The following is a 13,716-nucleotide window of genomic DNA, read 5'->3' as shown; positions in this document are numbered from 1 at the left end:
ATCTCACATGCGTAGTGACCCCATAAGGTACATGATAGTCAATTCCTCCCATAAGATAAAAATAACTTAGATCAAGGAACAAAAAATACCAAAAATAAATAAATAAATTGATTAGAACAAAACAACCATAGATTAAGAAATTTTGCGGATAATAGAAACATTAATTAACAAATGAAAAGGTAAACAATAACTTCAAATCTAACTCAAACATTTAAAAAATTTAAAAGAAAATCCAAACGAAAACACACAAAAACAGAAACTGAAATGAATATTAAATAAAAAAAAGAAAAGATTAGCAAACAACTTAAAGCACACATCTCGAATCCGAAAGAGCGTTCGAAAATGAGGGCTTAAAACTAACTTATCCGAAAGAGCGTTCGAAAATGAGGGCTTAAAACTAACTTACAGAATCCGTATAATTAAATAAAACAATAGTAACACACATGTATCAAAAGAAGCAACAGTAATCTCTAGAAACTAACTCGTTCTCTTTATTGTTTTCAAGTTATTTTTAATTTTCAATTTTCTAAAATAGTGAAAACATATTTACTTTATTATTTTTAAAAACGTATTTTTGAAAATAAGAAAAAAAATTGTAAAAGAAACTCAAAACAACAAAACTGTTTTTAACCAAAATAATCAAAACACATAAAAGAGAGGATAATTTATTTATTTATTCGTATTTTATTCTTGTAACGGAAAAAAATATTGCAAGATTCATTAACTTTAAAATATATATATTTTTTAATAATATATTAGTATTAAATAGTTTTAATTTACTAAATAATCAAATTTATTAAATAAAATGTCATTAAAAAATTATTTTCAAAATTCCAAACAGAATGCTTTTTCTAATTTTATGTTTTGCAAAACAGTTTTTTAAAATAACAAATAGAACATGTTTTCAATTTTTTGAAAACAGACTATCAAAATAAAAAACTGAAAATAAATTTAAAACTCAAAACTGAAAATTAAAACTCAAAATGACACAATCTTAGATAAAGAAAAAAAAAACACTATCGAACAACTAAACCCACATAATCCATACCCAAAGGAACTTAAAAAAATAGTAAATAAATAACACTAATCTATATGAAATAAAGACTAAACAACATAATCGATCAAAATTAAATAAAATATTCTATAAAATAAAAAATTAAAGAAAACATTCTGTAATACATATGCATAAAAGTAGACAACACTAATGTATAGAAATTTTTAAAAAAATTACAGAAAATATTCTGTAATACAAAAAAAAAAAAATACTAATCTGCACAAAATAAAAAAAAAAATTACATAAACAATTAAGAGCACACATATAGAACACGAAAAATATTTAAAAGGAAAAAAAAACTAAAATAATATGTATTCAAATAACAAAAACACAGAAAATATAAAAATTGGACGATAAGAGAAAATTAAAATAATAAAATAAAACTTAAAATAATGAAAGAAAGCAAACAACACTAATGTACTCAAAACAGTTTAAAAAAAATTGAAAGTTGAAAGCGCATAACTCGATCCCAAAATCATGTAAAAAATAAATCTAAATTAACATGTAATACAATAAGCAATGCGTAAAAAAATACAAAAGTTACACGATAACAAGAAAAAAAGAAAAGAAGAAACGATAACCAACCTCTTTATACTGAAATATGCATTCAAAGGTAGACGTCTCTTCTAGATTTTCACGTGCAGTTGTCTTATACGAGCGTACCACATGAACCCTCAAGGCCCAATTTTTTTTAGTTGCATTCACATCATTCACTTGACTGAATAATGGTGTCATGTTATACCCGAAGAACAAATTGGGAAAAAAAATTAAAAATCAACATAGGAAAAACATTCACAGTGATTGTTACATATTGCAACACTGTAAACGGGATAAAGAGATTACAAAATTATGAATATATATGGTAACAAACCTGGACAAAAAAGTATGCAAATGAACAAACTTATAACTTCATCATGTAACTCTATCAAAACAGGTCAGAGCAAAAGAGCAGTGTGTGAAGTGATAAAGTGGGCTTAAATTGTGTTTTCAACCAATTATATACAATACAACACATAATCCAATACATGATTCACAAGAAAATTTGACATTCAAAGTGGCGGTGGATGAATGGGTTGATTATTCATATATTACTTCACATATTTCTCCTGACAATCAATTGTCACATTGAAGACAAGTCAAAATTTTTCAAAAGTAATAAAAAAAGTTAAAAAAATAACTATTAACTGAAAAGCTTAATACTGGGATGACTTCCAAATAATTAAGCTATTACACAAAATCCGTTCATATTGACAAACCAGAAACGCGATTAAAACTATTTGGTTGAAAACCAGAAACACGGTTAAACTAAAAAAAAGGCAGAAAAACTATTGACCTTCTTGGTCAGACTAACCTAGTTTAATATATATATATATATATATATATATAGATGCTAAACTTGACTCAAGCTAATCGAGGTATCCTTGAAATCTTCCCATTGGAATAACACATGTTAGAGAGAGAGAGAAAGAAAATTTCACACAATACTATTGAGATTTGTCTAAATTGCACCAACTATCCCTATATTTTTAAAAATGGTATACACATATCTTTTAGTTAATTGAATATAAAAACTAACCATTTTATTCATCTATTTAAAGAACTCACCTCTCACATCTATTTCTTGAGCATTTATTTTCTATCTTTTTTTTTTCTTTTCCAACAATCTAGATCTTTATTTTTTTCATTATTTAATGACTTTTCTTTTTCAACAGCTTGAATATCTATACATCTTATCTTTTTTATTTTTTTCCCTCGTCTCACTTTCTTCTCCCTTAGGTTGATATGGGAAGGGATGATCTTAACCATCACGATCCCCAAGTAGTTCACACGCGCGCGCACAACTTGATCTAGTTGGGGTTTTTACTAGAAGTCCCATGAGTTGTGACTCCTTTTTTTTTTTCTCTTGATTGATCGAGTTTTAGTAAAAAATTTATCAATCATAATTCTTTCTTTCTTTCAATGTAATTTTTCTGAATTTGATCCATTAAAAACCCCAAATTCATGGGTTTTCTTCAAAGAACTCAAAATCGAGAGTTTTCGAAAAAACTTAGAAACATTGGTTATGGGTTTCTTCCAAGAAACCCATAAATCTAGGTTTTATTGATTGAACCCAAAAATTTGGGTTTTGGGGGGGTTTCTTCTCATTCAAACGAAGAACAACTAATTTATGAGTTCAATGATTTTGGTTATTTTTCAGACTTCTAGATTTGATTTCTAGTTCTTATTCGAGCTTTCAAATTTGATTTCTGGTCTTTCTTCAAATTCTTAAATTTTTGGTTGATTTCCATTCAATTTTGGTTTTTTTTTATGCTTTGAACTTTTAGATTTTTGGGTTGATTTTTCTAGAAAAAGAAAACCTAGTCTCAACGATGGTGGTGACGAATGATTATCTTATTTATTGTATTTTTTGTAATAATAATGGAGAGAGAAGGGATGTTTCAGAAATAAATTATAATTATTAACTAATAATAGGGGAGAGTAATATGTAGCTATGAAATTTAGGAGCGATGTGTGTTATTTTTTAAAATATAAAGATAATTGGTACAATTTAAACAAATTGAAGGGATGGTATATGAAATTTTGAAAACAAAAAACAATTCAATTTGAAAGCACGCAATGAACTGATTCAACTGTGAATGGAGACAGTATGAAACCACGCAAGAGGTTAACTCATGATTGGCGCCATTGGTTTCAAACTTAAAGAGGGAAACGGTAACAACCAACGATTCAAAATTCATTGACTTGGCCATAGGTTGGCTGAGTCATGTCTGATCGGCCTCCGAGTCAATGCGTCACAGAGCTAATCTCGGAGTGTTACCCAAATCGAACTCTCACTCCTTCCGTCACCAACCGAATTCCTGTAGAATCCCTCAAGAAACAAGGCGATGGATATACTCTAATGCCAGTTCAACTTATGAGCATCCTATATACACCCATCTTCTCAACATATGTATGCAGCAATGCAAACGAATTCAGTCCCGCAGGGTGTTCGACGAAATGCCTGAAAGACTTGCATATGCTTCGAAAGCCAGTAAGATTGTCCATTCACAGAGCTTGAAACTTGGGTTTGGATTGAAAGGGAGGTTAGGAAACGCCGTTGTAGATTTGTATGCTAAGTGTGGCAACGTGGAGTTTGCCTTGAGGGCTTTTGATCAGCTTGAGAGCAAAGATGTTATTGCTTGGAATTCAGTTTTGTCAATGTACTCGAGGCTGGGATTGTTGGAACAGGTTATTCAGCATTTTGGGTTGATGCAAAATGGTGGGGTGTCACGAAATCAGTTCACTTTCTCGGTTGTTTTATCTGCTTGTGCTAGATTGATGGATGCTGAGTTTGGGAAACAAGTGCATTGTAATGTCATTAAAACAGGGTTTGAGTTTAGTTCCTTTTGTGAAGGTTCTCTTATTGACATGTATGCTAAACTTAATAGTGTAACGGATGCTCGTAGGATATTTGATGGTGCCGAGGAGCTGGATACAGTGTCCTGGACTGCAATGATTGCAGGGTATGTTCAAATTGGTTTTCCTGAGGAGGCACTGATACTATTTGAAGATATGCAGAGATTAGGACACACCCCAGACCAGGTAGCATTTGTAACTGTCATTAGTGCCTGCATGAGGCTAGGGAAGCTTGATAATGCTTGTCAGTTTTTTTCCCTAATGCGTAACCCGAATGCTGTGGCATGGAATGTGATGATTTCAGGGCATACCAAGATGGGTTATGAGTGGGAGGCTGTCATGTTTTTCCAAAATATGAATAAAGCTGGTGTTAAGTCCACAAGATCCACATTGGGTAGCGTTTTGAGTGCCATTGCAAGTTTGGAGAATCTTGAGTATGGCTTGCAGGTTCATTGTCAAGCAACAAAACAAGGGTTGGATGATAATGTTTATGTTGGAAGTTCTTTAATTAATATGTATGCCAAATGTAAGAAAATGGAGGCTGCAGAGAAAGTGTTTTGTCCTCTAGATGAGAAGAATCTCATATTATGGAATGCAATGCTTGGAGGTTATGCACAGAATGGGTACACCCACAGAGTCATAGAGTTATTCTTCAGCATGAAGGATTCCAGTTTCCATCTAGATGAATTTACCTACACTAGCATTTTAAGTGCATGTGGTTGCTTGGAAAATTCAAGAATTGGGCAGCAACTACACTGTTGTGTAATCAAGAACAACCTTGAAGCAAACTTATTTGTTGGAAATGCATTAGTTGATATGTATGCCAAATCTGGGGCTCTAGATGATGCAAGGCAACAATTTGAGCTGTTGAAGAATCGTGATAATGTTTCTTGGAATTCAATTATTGTTGGTTATGTGCAGGAAGAAAATGAGGATGAGGCTTTCAAATTGTTTCACAGAATGAACTCAGATGGCATTACATGTGATGAAGTGTCATTGGCCAGCATACTCAGTGCTTGTGCAAATCTTCGAGCAGTTTATCAAGGAAAGCAAATCCATTGTTTAGCAGTCAAATATGGTTTAGAAACTAGCCTATATAGTGGAAGCTCTCTTATTGATATGTATTCCAAGTGTGGGGCCATTGGTGCAGCATATGAAATTTTCAGTCGCATGCCCGAGCGAAGTGTGGCCTCCATGAATGCTCTGATTGCTGGATGTTCTGAAAGTAATTTACAGAAATCAGTAATATTGTTTCATTTTATGCTGGTTGAAGGTTTGAGGCCTTCCGAAGTCACCTTTGTGTGCCTTCTGGATGCATGCACTGAACCTTCTCTACTAAATCTTGGAAGACAAATACATAGCTTTATACAAAAGGTGGGGCTTTTATGGGATACTGATTTCTTGGGTGTCTCTCTTTTGGGCATGTACATGAATTCCCATTCTAGAACAGAAGCAAAAATTCTCTTCTCAGATTTTCCCAATCCAAAAAGTGCAGTATTATGGACTGCTATCATTTCAGGACATGCTCAAAGTGATTGCAGTGAGGAATCTCTGCAGTTGTATCGAGAAATGAGAAGGTGGAATGCCTTGGCAGACCAAGCAACATTTGCCAGTGTCCTCAGAGCATGTGCCATCTTAGCTTCTTTGAGACATGGTAGAGAGATCCATTCTGTAATTTTCCATACTGGTTATGATCTGGATGAGTTAATAAGTAGTGCATTGATTGACATGTATGCTAAATGTGGGGACGTAAATAGTTCAGTGCAAGTTTTTGTTGAAATGGGCAGTAAAAATGCTGTTTTTTCTTGGAACTCAATGATAGTTGGGCTTGCCAAGAATGGGCATGCAGAAGATGCACTACGATTCTTTGATGAAATGAAACAAACCAATGTGAAACCTGATGATATCACATTCCTTGGTGTTCTCACTGCATGTAGTCACACAGGAAGGGTCGCTGAAGGTCGTCAAATCTTTGATATTATGATTAGTCACTATAAAATACAACCTAGAGCTGATCACTATGCCTGCATGATTGATCTTCTAGGTAGATGGGGCTTTCTTGATGAAGCTCAAGAGTTCATCGACAAACTAGAGTTTGAACCTGATGCTATGATGTGGGCTGCATTTCTTGGTGCTTGTAGAATTCACGGGGATGACAAAAGAGGGAAGCTTGCAGCTGAGAAACTCATTGAATTGGAACCTGAAAATTGTTCTCCCTATATTCTGCTTTCTAACATGCATGCCGCAGCAGGGAACTGGGATGGTGTTAACACTGTGAGAAGAACAATGAAAGAAAAAGGTCTCAAAAAGTTTCCTGGATGTAGCTGGATTTTGGTGGGACATAAGACAAACTTTTTTGTTGCAGGGGACGAATTGCATCCCAGTGCTGGTGAAATACATTCTGTTTTGAAGGATTTGGCAGCATTGATGAAAGATGAGGATTTTGTTTCTGAAATCAAATATTTTCTTCACATGGAAGAATAAGATGGTGGCTTTTATTTTTTCGGTAAGTTAAAAAGCAAGTAGCGATTAAGTCTTCTGCTGTTTGCAGATGGAATAGAGCGGGAGTAGGACCTTGCATTTTGGGGGGTAGACCCTGGATCTGCAAGAGTTGCAAATAGCTCTTCCAACATTCGATTGGGATGAATTTGAGATGAAAATTTATACGGCTATATTTAGGAAGTCAAATTGCTGTAAATTCTTGATCTTTTTTATTGATGTTTTCACTGAAGAACATACTAGAAGGTTAAGTAGCCTAGGTCTACAGGGTTGAACATCAACATCCTTTTTTCACTGATTGTCAATTCTGAAGATTATTGGCAGTTTCTCCACATTGGGGGAAAAACAGCAAGAAGACAAGACTATATTCTTCAATAACTTGAATTCTGTGGCTTGTCCTTACAATTCAGCAGTTAATGATGAAGAAAAGTGGATAACAAATATGTCTTCTCTAAATCTGAAAAGACTGTTCTTCTATAATTGGGATTGTGTGGCTTGTCCTTTTGACACGACAGTTGATGATGAAGAAAAGTGGGCAACAAATATCTATCTTCTCTAAATCTGGAATTGTCATTTTCTTGAAGATCAAGATAGAAAGGCATTTGTTCAATGAACTATCTCTTCTGGAAACTTCTGCACACAAGATGTTATAGCTTTTCTTTGTACAATCATTACATTCTGAAGGTAACATACTAGGCTGCAGTTAACTTTTGTACACTGACTCAGCAGATTTTTTGAGGCATCTCTCTTTTATTTTATAAGCTGCCGTTATAGAAATTGTTTCTCATTACTCGAGTTCATAACTACTGAGAATATTTGTATCAACATTAAATGCCATGATGTTGAACTAGTAACAGTGTGTTACTATCTAATTGTTGCACAAATTTACATAATATGAGTTATATAATTTCATGTATTTTGCAGTGAAACATTTTCTGCCTCCAGATTATGCAAGGAAAATGAATTGAAAGAATAAAGGTTGGGTAGGTTTCGGTTGATGATCCTCCAGAAGATTCAGTATTTGGCTTGAATTTCCGTGCCCGTTCTAGTAAAGGGTTCGGTATGGCTTGAAGGTCTTCTAGTTCTCTTGCCCCTTGACCTGGTTGCTGCTTCTGCTCAAGAGACCAACACCAATATATTTAGATTCAAGGACACTAGGTTTTTCCTTAGTAATAGTCCACCACACATTGTTTTGCAGTTTATGCAGCTCAGAGACAAAACCCGAAAATGATGAATTTTGTGTTTAAACTAGCTGGAATCTGTGCCAAGTTAGATTGTTTCTCTTTGTTGTATTCATACTCTTTGGGAAAGGATGATTAACTTCTTCCCCATTGTAGGAAAAGGCCTTCAATCCAGCTTGAAGAAATTCAATCCTGTGAATTCAAAGCTTTTCCGGTTTATTCAGAAAGCAGAGGTTAATGGTATCAACAAGTAGTCTTCTCCACTCTTATATATCTTCCATTGCCAGCATTGGTTTTCTCAGTTGCCCAGTTCTTTTCTCTAAGTTTGAGACTGATAAAAGCTTGAGTTCTCTCAAAAATCAAATGAAAAAACAAGGATAATACCTCAAGATTTTATTCCATAACCTAAACTTGATTACATGTTGATCATCGTCAGTCATTTCTATATTAAGACGAGGGTTATTACCAATTTTCCCTTTAGTTAGTTGGCAAGTTTGATGTACCTAATGTTGAGAGATTGCTTCTCAGCTTCCACTAGAAACCCAGAAGCTTCCCATTGGTGCTTAAGCATGTGCTTTGTGTTCCAGTTAATTATTCATTCTCAAAAGGTTGGCCAGTCTCTGTCATTTTAATGTAAAATTTTGGTATCTGTTTGCAAAATACTAGTTACACTAATTTAAAAATCTTAATCAAACACTAATAAAAATTTAAAAAATTAATTACACTAATTTAATAATACTTCTAAATAGTCCTATAATATTTTCAATCAAGCACTTATTCTCGTTCCAATTCAAATTTAAGCAACTTAATACAATAAAAATGAATAATATTTTGACTGTGTCATTGCATTAAAGAAAAAAAAAAGCTTGATTGTTACAGCATTATTATTATTATTTTTTGGAGAGAATGAGTAGAATGGAAGCATGTGTCTGGTGAGTGGGGGCGAATGGAGGCTCTAATTGGTTGAATAGTATTGTTGAGAGAGAGTAATTGCCAAAATACCACTTTTAGAAATTTATTATCAACACACCACCTTCGAAAAATAGTTCCCATAATACACCCAGGGCCAGCTTGAAAGCCGCGGGTGTGATAAAAGGCTAAGGCTTGGTATGTTGTTGACAAGGGTAACTAAGTGGCTGAAGGAGTGGTTTTGAGATGGAAATTCAATTGTAGTGGCTCATATTCAATGGCTTCCCTATGGCTTACAAGGTTTTGAAGCTAGAGGAAAATATTAGAAAAGAATACCTCGTTTATTCAATAATGAGAAAGAAAGGAAGCTGCTTTCAGCTTAAATACATAAGTTCCCTGCCCCTGCTATATGTCCTGCTCTAACATAACTGCTAACTAAAAGCACAACTAACCAATTAACTGTACACATAAAATACAAATAGAATACATCAAAGATACACCCAATACATTTAATACAAGGCAACCTTGGATCTTATAATAGGGGAAAGAGGATAGGAAATAAGCCTTTTGAATGATTGCCGAGAGCCCCAACTTCCGAGAGATGTTACTTGTAGGAGCAAAGCATATCCAACAATGCTGAGCTGATCTACACCAGCCACAAAATAATCCTTTAGGTGTGCAATGCATTTCTATAAAATGTAGTGATTTCAGGAGTCTATCATGTGGCCATAATCTACTATCATGTGAGTTAATGATTATTTGCTAACTCATATTTTGCAGATCAATTGGTATTTTCCTACGTGGAATCAATGTTTTCCCGTGCATTTGTATCTGCAGTCCTTTTTTCACCTTCTCTTGTGTCCATATATTTAACTAAGGGTTCAAATGTAATCACATTTTTGTTTGACTAGTGAAAAAAATGATGCATTACGGAACTGAACTTTACTTATAATAGAAAATGTTGATAACAAAATAATTGTCAAACTCTTGCCTTTTTTAAACGAATTTGAAGCTTCAATTTTATCAGTTCACCTTCTAAACTTTGAATTTTATTACAGTGTTATGCTGCCCTTTAACTTCCATGAAGATCGTGCCCAAACTGTTAATTACATGCTCACACGTTGCTTTTTGAACAATCAGCAGCAATAGTCTCGTAAGCATACATGATTAATGATTAGGCTATGATCTTAATGACGTTTGACAGCAGCATACAATTACAACAGAGGTCAAAGTTTAGGAGGTGAACTAATAGAACTGAAATTTTAGAGTACATAACCAATCAAGCAAAACTTTGACATTTTCTAAGTCATTTAGTCCGCACCAAAAGAAAGAAAGGATTTTTCTTGTTACTTTGTGCCAATGTTGTTTGCCCACATCATTTGATAGCATGATAAAAAGGAGTGTCCCCAGTGCATGAGGCTTCCTACTTTGTGAGAATCAGGGGAAGATGGTTTGTTTACACAGCCTCATCTTTGTTTTTGCAAAAATGCTGCTTTCACAAATCAATCCTGTGACCTTCAAGTCACATTTTTAGCATGATGATCATGAAATTTAATTTGATCGACTTTGCCAATGGATTGAAAATATAATTCAACTCTTCTTGGTTACATTAGTGAGATCTTGACATTTGATAATATGACCATAGTGTAATCTAAATTGATAGAATTTGCCATAGGGATGGATCTCCACCTCGTTGGATTAAGGCTTGTGATTGTTGTTATTGCTACTGGGATGGATAGTGTATATTAGCTCTATCTGTTTATACCAGTGACAGTTCTGAATTCATAAATTTTAAGATCTCAAACTAATTTAAACTGAGTGAGTGAAGGATTGGTAGTAAAAATGAAGATGGCCTGATGAAAGCAAGAGTACAGGGAACACGTATTAGTACTTAACCTAAGGATATGGATAGTGAAAAAAAATGAAGTCTTATGGATAAGAAAGATGTTGTCACCTGAACTTTCTCACTTTAGTTCAGGACACCTTGTGATATTGGCCAGTTGGATTTTATCATATTGCTGTCACTGATGAAACTAATTTCTTTCCGAATGCAACTTCTGATCATAATGAAATTATATGATTGATTCCATTTGTAAAGTTGTATATTTGCTGTTTGCATTTCTTTACTGTTGCAAACATTATAATATCCTATAGCGCAACTTATGCAACACAGGAACATGCTTTGTTATAAATCTGTCTCAACAGGAACATGCTTTGTTATAAATCTGTCTCATGCTGTCTTTAATTATTATAAATGTTGTTTCCTGATATTTTAGGCCATCTCCTCCTGCTTCTGTACTAATTTGTTCTTGAATATGGTCCAGTGAAGACGCAAACAAAAGGAGGTCTCTAAAAATTAGAGTTTTGAATGACAGTGACAAGCCGTTCCATGGATCTGGCCAAGACAGGAACTTGAACTACAAATTTCCAACTTTAAAACTTGTCTTGGTCATTATTGTTTTGGGAACATTTTCTACACTCTTGCACTCTCCATCAGTTCATATTGCTGACCATCCATCCAGTACTGGATTTAGTTATGTCGTACCATATACACCTTTTATTTTGATCTTTTAAGTACCATTTTCAACCTTTTTACTTTAACGAACTTGTTTTCCAGACACAGAGGTTCCCTCCATTGTCTTTTCTTTGTTTCTGATTTCGCTTACCTGTCTTTTCCTACAACAAGCCGTTTGAGTCCTTAATATTTCTTGTAACTATGTCTTGGAAGGCAAAGGCTCTTGTATACAGGCCGAGTTTTGTGGATCAGTGATACTTCTTCTGTAGACCATGCTTATATGTCACTGGATATTAATTGGGACAACATCCTGAACGTAATTGAGAAACTGACCGACAAGAATGAGTATCAGGGAGTAGGTCTGTTGAACCTCAATGACACTGAAATTGAGCAGTTCAAGCAGCTTATACCAGATGCAGAGCATGTCATTCTATGCCTTGATCATGTCGCAAACAATATCACTTGGGAGTCCCTGTATCCTGAATGGTTTGATGAGGAAGAAGAATTTGAGTTTCCCGTTTGTCCTACTATACCAAGAGTTCAGGTCCCTGGAAAACCACGGATAGATCTTATTGTGGTCAAACTACCTTGCAACAAGACAGGGGACTGGTCAAGAGATGTAGCTCGTCTCCATTTGCAACTGGCAGCAGCCGAGCTCGCTGCCACTGCCAAAGGAATCATCCTGTGCATCTACTTTTGGTGACTGATTGCTTCCCAACTCAAATCTTTTTACCTGCAAAGAACTTCTTGTACGTGAAGGCAACGCATGGCTATACAAACCCAACCCTAGCACATTGGGAGAAAAGATCCAGTTGCCAGTTGGGTCTTGCGAACTAGCGGTTCCTCTCAAAGCTAAAGGTGAGTTCAAACTGGTATCTTCTTGCAATTAGTACTGGTAAAGTCCTCGTCATCAAGGTTTTATATAGACAGCTTGCTTTCCAAGCATTATTTCCTATTCCTATTAACATTTTGCAATGAGTGAAATAAGGCTTTCTGAGTTGACTTGGATTTTCAATGGAATATGAATAAACACTTAAACGATGATAGTGTGAGGAAAGAAATGATTCTTGTTGATGAAACGACCAGTGATTGTCACAGGGGAGGCCTGGCGGCTGCAGGGTGGAAAATTAGTACAATCCAACGAATCAGGAATCCGAAAGCTGAAAAGGATGCCTATAACGAATGGAACTACAGCAAATTCCGGCTATGGCAGCTAACAGATTATGACAAGATTATATTCATCGATGCTGACCTGCTCATACTGAGGAATATCGATTTCCTGTTTGAGATGCCAGAGATTTCGGCAACAGGAAACAATGGCACACTCTTCAATTCTGGTGTGATGGTTGTTGAACCATCAAACTGCACATTCCAACTGCTGATGGATCACATCAACGACATTGAGTCCTACAATGGCGGGGACCAGGGGTATCTGAACGAGATTTTCACATGGTGGCACAGGATCCCGAAGCACATGAACTTCTTGAAGCACTTTTGGGAAGGCGACGAGGAGGTGAGGAAAGAGATGAAAACGCGCCTCTTTGGAGCCGATCCTCCAATACTTTACGTCCTCCATTACTTGGGTCTGAAACCCTGGCTATGCTTCCGGGACTACGACTGCAACTGGAACGTGGACATACTGCATGAGTTTGCAAGCGATGTCGCGCACAAAAGGTGGTGGAAGGTTCATGACGCGATGCCAGAGAACTTGCAGAAGTTCTGCCTTCTCCGGTCCAAGCAGTAGGCGGCGTTGGAGTGGCTTGAATTTCCGTGCCCGTTCCAATAAAGGGTTCGGTATGGCTTGAAGGTCTCCTAGTACTCTTGCCCCTTGACCTGGTTGCTGCTTCTGCTCAAGACACTAACACCAATATATTTAGATTCAGGGACACTAGGTTTTTCCTTAGTAATAGTCCACCACACATTGTTTTGCAGTTTATGCAGCTCATAGACAAAACCCGAAAATGATGAATTTCGTGTTTAAACTAGCTGGAATCTGTGCCAAGTTAGATTGTTTCTCTTTTTTGTATTCATACTCTTTGGGAAAGGATGATTAACTTCTTCCCCATTGTAGGAAAAGGCCTTTCATCCAGTTTGAAGAAATTCAATCCTGTGAATTGTAGTCCTTTCCTGTTTATTCAGAAAGCAGAGGTTAATGGTATCGA

At 35.4% G+C, this 13,716-nt stretch overlaps 1 protein-coding gene and 1 pseudogene across 2 annotated transcripts; both read left to right on the top strand.

Annotated features, from left to right (window-relative positions):
• Positions 1–3,661: 3,661 nt before the first annotated feature.
• Positions 3,662–11,835, top strand: LOC127807721 (pentatricopeptide repeat-containing protein At3g09040, mitochondrial). Of its 2 annotated transcripts, none has more exons than XM_052345765.1 (2): positions 3,662–7,633; positions 11,364–11,835. In XM_052345765.1, exon 1 carries the CDS (start codon positions 3,842–3,844, stop codon positions 6,932–6,934), a length of 3,093 nt encoding a protein of 1,030 aa, XP_052201725.1. In that variant the 5' UTR covers positions 3,662–3,841; the 3' UTR covers positions 6,935–7,633; positions 11,364–11,835. The 2 variants fall into 2 exon arrangements, with proteins under 2 accessions (XP_052201725.1, XP_052201724.1); XM_052345764.1 differs by lacking the exon at positions 11,364–11,835 and adding an exon at positions 7,874–8,329.
• LOC127807738 (putative UDP-glucuronate:xylan alpha-glucuronosyltransferase 3) lies at positions 11,757–13,340 on the top strand (annotated as a pseudogene).
• Positions 13,341–13,716: the final 376 nt, after the last annotated feature.

The sequence above is a fragment of the Diospyros lotus genome, chromosome 8, assembly GCF_014633365.1.
Source record: "Diospyros lotus cultivar Yz01 chromosome 8, ASM1463336v1, whole genome shotgun sequence".
In the NCBI taxonomy this organism is placed as follows: Eukaryota; Viridiplantae; Streptophyta; class Magnoliopsida; order Ericales; family Ebenaceae; genus Diospyros; species Diospyros lotus.
Note: the sequence above shows the minus strand (reverse complement) of the source record. Positions and strands in the feature narration are given on the sequence as shown.